Genomic DNA, 5,674 nt, shown 5'->3' on the forward strand with positions numbered 1-5,674 from the left:
GGGTGGGGTGGAGAGAAAAAGTCCCATGAGCGCAGGTTTGAACGAAATAAGGTATACATATAATTAGGCTTTTAGTCCATAAATTGGAAAGAGAGAGGACACAATGACTTACTGAGGATCCAGTCCCTTTTCATACCAATGTTGAAACATTTCTTCAGTCTACACCCAGAGCAGAACTTTCGTGTGTGGGGATCAAGCTTACAGTTGCCCTCGAAGCTGCAGGTGAAAGGCTGCGGACAGAAAGAGGAAAAATAATGTAGTGTAACACTCACAGGGAGAAAAAGTCCATCAAAAACTAAAGATAAAATAGAGGGGAAATTAGTGTCATTAGTAATATGGTGGAGGAGGGGGAGAGGAACGGGCAGTTACGTGTAGTGGTTTGTGTTGTCGTGTCTGTGGATTAAATTGTTTTCTCATTAGTTTTAGTAGTTTACTGAAAAAAAAGGGGGGGGGGGGAGATTAACAGTAAGTTATGTTCCTCTAGGAAGAGACAGGGGGTATGATTTTTATCAAAGCATTTTGTAGCCCTGAAAGGTATTTTCAAGGAAAGCAAACATGCAAAATTTTGAGACAGAACAAATTGAGCAGCAATTGACAGACCTTTTTGTTTTAGTAGAGGCTTTACGGCGCTCGCAACTGCATAAGGTCATAAGAGCTCCAAGGGGTGGAGGTCAACGGAGAAGTCCTTACAGGGAATCAGACTTACTCTGCTCACCTCTCTAGCTTCAACTACACAAAGTCTGCTTCGACTACCATGGCACCCCGGAAATAGCGGGTCACAAGAGTGTGACAAACATACAAAAGAAGTAGAGGAAAAAGGACGACAGTGAGGATTAGGAAGGAAAAAGCGGAAGTTCCCTGTTGCAGTTCAGGCACATTTATTATGAGCATGACATTGTTGAATCGGCCCATTTACAATTGACAATTCTACTGTGCATAAGATCTCAAGATGCCAATGCCTCCCCCCCCCCCCCTCTTGGGAGTGGCCTAAAGACACTTCAGTCAGCAGCACCGCCTCGGGGGGTAATTGACATACGAGGCAAAAATGTCAATACATACCTGAGTATAAACAATTAACTACGACCACGAGATAATTAAGGAATGTGGATAGACTAACTTGTACAACGACATATGCAGAATTTTCGGACAGTAATCGAGGATTGTCCTCACCATAGAGGGTTACCCCAGCTGACAATGCCTGAACACTTGGACCACTAATGATTGTGTTCAGGGTGGGTCAATTCCAAACCGATCCCTTATTCTTATTCCTCATGGCAATTGCTTTGTTCATCCGACCAAGCACGTTTAACAAGACTAAGATGATGATGAGGAGGAGAAGGACAATGGCCATAACACTGATTACAAGGAAGACGATGAATGTTACGGTGATGAGGGTGGTGGTGATGGGGGTGGTGGTGCTAGTGGTGCTGCTAGCGGTGGTGTTGGAGGTAGTGGTGGAGGTAGTGGTGATAGTACTGGGGATATACATCTTAAAATATTTTTACTCTAGATTCTGGCGGACGAAACGGCATCCTTTCGTTTCAGATCACAAGGACAACAAGCAAAAGGATTGATCTAAAATGCTTTAAAATATCAGAAAGACTGAGAAACTGATATTGCTGACTTCGTGACGAAGAACACCAAACTTCACCCCCCCCTCACCTTCTTAAAAAAACCCTCTTCATCATTTCTTTCCTATCCCCAAGTACCCAATGCCTATCCGTTTTTCACCATTTTTCAGTACATTGGTCAGTTCACCATTACCTTCATTTGTCTACCCGCCTGTCTGTTGCTCTTACATAAGTAGTTTTCCTTAACAGTATAACATAAGCATGAAACTACAGTTTGTTTAAAACTGGGAATTCATATTATCTTGTTCCCTGTAATTTTTAAAAAGAAAAACACAAACAAGAGCCGCATAACTGTTACATGCGGTGTAAGATTTCAATTGACAAACACGACTTTCCTATCGACAAATTCGCAAGATACGTAGAGATTTCGAAACGATTCTTTTTTTTTTCCTTTTTCTTTGGGGGGGGGGGCATATTGACGAAAGCGCGTAGCATAGTTGTTGACTTTGAAAATATATATATATGAAAACGCGCACTGAACGATATCGATACAATCCAATTGCCAATACCATCCAGCAGTTACATTCCTCTTGACAAAAATTGTAACGTACTACTTTCTTTAAATCATATTTAGAAAACTATGTTCCATATGAGTCAATTGACAAATTGTTTCCGTACCATCTTTCTTTCTTTTTGGGCGTTGTTCGTCCATTGCAGGATGTAGCCTTCCAACAACAACCTCCACTTTGTTTTATTTGTTGTTTTTCATACCCAGCCTGTACCCTTCTGCTCTCTGGTGTCATCTTGCCATCTTCTTTCTGTTCGTGTTATATTTAAAAAAATAATTTTTTAAAACTAGTTTTCAAAACGGCAACATTTTTTCGCCTTGTGTTGACGTTGCTTAAGGTTGGGGTCTTTTTTTTGGGGGGGGGGGGGTTTGGGGGTGGGGGGGGGGGGGTGTTTGGTTTTTAGTTGTTTTTTTTTTCTCATTGAGCCCCTAGAATGCAGCGAGTGTGCCAAACATGATCATTACTCACACAAGTGGCCCAAACACTGTAAATGACTGCCCTGCCCTGTAAATAGTCTTTTTTATATCTGAAAAGCTATTACATTCAATAAAAATTCTAATTCCGCTATACATATGTATATCAAATTGATGTATGCTGAAGCCAAGCCCAGTATCAAAATCGTTTATGGTAATAAGTAATCAAGTATATCCATATCACCGAAAAAAAGTGCGCGGCTCTGATACTTTTTTTTCGAAAATGCGCTGCTTTGATAGCTTGCCACAGGAAAAATGTTACACATTGTGTGTGCAATCCTTTACTACGTCCCAAGTGGGCAGATGTTCAGTAGTTTTTATAATATATTGCGAAAAGAAAGCATGTTTTCACGTATGCAGACCTACCAATGATAGTACATAACAAGATGGGCCACTTCTCTCTTTGAGCCAATTAAAAAAGTGTCCTCAAAATTTGGTGGCGCCCTCTTCACAAAAGCGCACTCTTTGCGAACAGAGTTACCCTACTTGAGTTTTAAAAAATCAAAGTGAAACTAGCAAGTTTTGGGATAAATTTCGGAAGAACGCTTTTTTAAAATGGTTACGCTGACAAAAAACCTCTTCCGGAGGAAAGGGTGATGGTTTTCTTCGTTTAATTTGACTTTAGAATGAAAGGCGAGAGGTCATTAAAATATAAAAAAACTAAAACTCCGCACTGAACGTACCCGAACTGCTGATGAACAGCAGTCGATCTGCGCACGCAAAGAGGTGCTATTCCTATTCTTCTTCTGGAAAAACGAAAGAGAGCTTCAAAACAGACTGCAGCGCCATCTGAAGCAAAGAGCATACTTCCTGCGGACACTTTTTTGGCTGAGTGGCCCATCTTGTTATTTACTATCTTTGGACCTACTAGATAAAGGGGAACACAATGCACCAAGGTTCGATTACTTCAATTAAGCAATTAATTGAACGAATCCCTATGACATTCACTGAAATGGTCTATAATGCAATAGATTTCAGTTGATGGACGTTTGAATTGAAGGGAAGATTATCAAAATGAGAACGACCACATAGTGCTGAGAAATCAAGACAATTGTGATCCCAAACCAACAACAACGATGGGCACAAATCTGTTTTTTTTTTAGGTGGGGTTGTTTTTGTTGTTGTTGTTGTTGTTGTTGTTGTTGTTGTTGTTTGTGTTTGTTTTGTTGGTGTTTTTTTGCTCTGGTAACATTTTTATGGCGTTTGCAACACAATTAGATCATTTAAGTGCCGAAAATTAGAAATGTTCCAAAACAGTCAGAAACACAAAAAAGGAGAGGTACGAACGATAGACGTTTGATAGGAAAGAAGGAGTAAACTACACCAGAGCACCCACCGACCACCCACAGGAAGAAGTTGACAAAGGACAACAACAATAATTAGCGAAACAAGAACAAAGGTAACATGTTTCTATCCATACCTTCGTCTTGAGCGCGTTCCTCCTGAAGAATGCCTTACAGGACTCGCAGCTGATGGCGTCGAAGTTGTATCCCAGCGCCCGGTCCCCGCACACGCCACAGAACAGGACCGTGCCATCCTTGGGCTTAGGACGTCGCTTCTGTTCACGTTTGCTCGGCCCGCTCGTTCTCCCCGGAACCTGAGGACACAACAAGGAGGTCATGTGGAGTTGCGCAAAACGGCCAGAAAACGGAGATATAAGCCACATCCTGCCATATTTTGCAAGAAGGAGAATTACGAGAGACAAAGGGAGAGGAAATGACGTCAAGGCGCCCACCAGCCACATCGGCTCAAATCGTTGATACACTGTACAATTATAGTGTGACAAATCTTGGGGCAAAAAACGTTTGTTCAGAAAACAAAAACACCCAGAGTGCGTTAACCCCAGTTGTGTCGTCAACTCTGAAATAGAGGCAAAAAATGTTAATAAAAACACTGTCGGCACGCTTTGTGGCAACTGGACTACGGAAGGGAAGCTAGTTATTAAAGAACTAGACTACATAATTATATAGTCTGGAAGGTGTAAAGGCAACATCTACAAGGAAATGGTGTTTTTTTTTCTCCCAATAACGGTCGAATGAGTTCCTTCTTCAAGACAGCAAGAAGGTCTATGGGAATACATGCCAGCATACAACATATACATGAAGGTAACATAAAATTATCAGTTTTAGTGAACGTTTTACGTCACTTGAAACACAATACGGTCAAATAAGTGCCAAAGATTAGAGATGTTACAAGAGAGTAACAAACAAAACAACAACAAACAAGAGGGAGACGAGGTAAGGACTATAGATCTTGGATAGGAAAGAAGGAGCAAACCACACCAGAGCACCCATCAACCAACCACAAAATGATTTGGGGGAATCCAGGAGCATTTAATTATTACAAGCATCATACGGGTTATTTTGACCACGAAGCACGGTTGCATTCGTGGAGTTGAGAATAAAGGCAGCTCGGTATCATAGCAACCATACATCCTAAAGAACTGAATACGACAGTCTGACAGCGCTCACCAACCACTCGTAGAAACACTATTATATAGAAATAGGCCGATACGTTCAACAAAAACTTGTCTAACATAATATATAAATCATGACGGGTTCGTTCAGTGTTCGCTTTTGGCAAAGTTTACTAGATGAAGTCATACATCCCTCCTAAATCCAGAGCAGGAAAGTGTTTTTACTCTCCGCTATTTTTTCCCACTATCTGCGTTGTTACAACTATTTTAACGCCCACCTACTGCAAATGATGTGGGAATTCTCCAGAGTCAAGATATCTTCCTGATTTTAAAAAAGACAATAACAACAACAACAGTGTTCCCCAGTGATTGGAGCCGCAAGCTTCGGATTCGAGGAGATCGAGTGTCTTAACCACAACGCCAAATTGACACCCTCAATAGCACCCGTCGCTCTCGCAAGGAAGCCACAAGGGACGACCAACAGGGCCACAATGGCGAAGATATAATAAAGAAACAGAATTATAGCTCTATCCCACCCCCAACCCGTTTCAGTTCCCCTGCCTGCCTGTCGGTCTGTCTGTCTGTCTCTCTGTCTATCTGTCTGTCTGTCTGTCTGTCTGTCTGTCTGTCTGTCTCTCTCTCTCT

At 41.6% G+C, this 5,674-nt stretch overlaps 1 protein-coding gene across 2 annotated transcripts in view; it reads right to left on the bottom strand.

Annotated features, from left to right (window-relative positions):
* LOC101846778 (ecdysone receptor) overlaps positions 1-5,674 on the bottom strand; it is a 136,834-nt gene that overhangs the window by 14,621 nt on the left and 116,539 nt on the right. For both annotated transcript variants that reach the window (XM_005089134.3, XM_035968307.1), the window contains 2 exons: positions 4,034-4,210; positions 113-230 (listed from right to left, as the gene is read on the bottom strand). In XM_005089134.3, the coding sequence (XP_005089191.1) occupies positions 113-230; positions 4,034-4,210 (295 nt within the window). The remainder of the gene's footprint in view (positions 1-112; positions 231-4,033; positions 4,211-5,674) is intronic.

This window comes from Aplysia californica, unplaced genomic scaffold, assembly GCF_000002075.1.
Source record: "Aplysia californica isolate F4 #8 unplaced genomic scaffold, AplCal3.0 scaffold00003, whole genome shotgun sequence".
In the NCBI taxonomy this organism is placed as follows: domain Eukaryota; kingdom Metazoa; phylum Mollusca; class Gastropoda; order Aplysiida; family Aplysiidae; genus Aplysia; species Aplysia californica.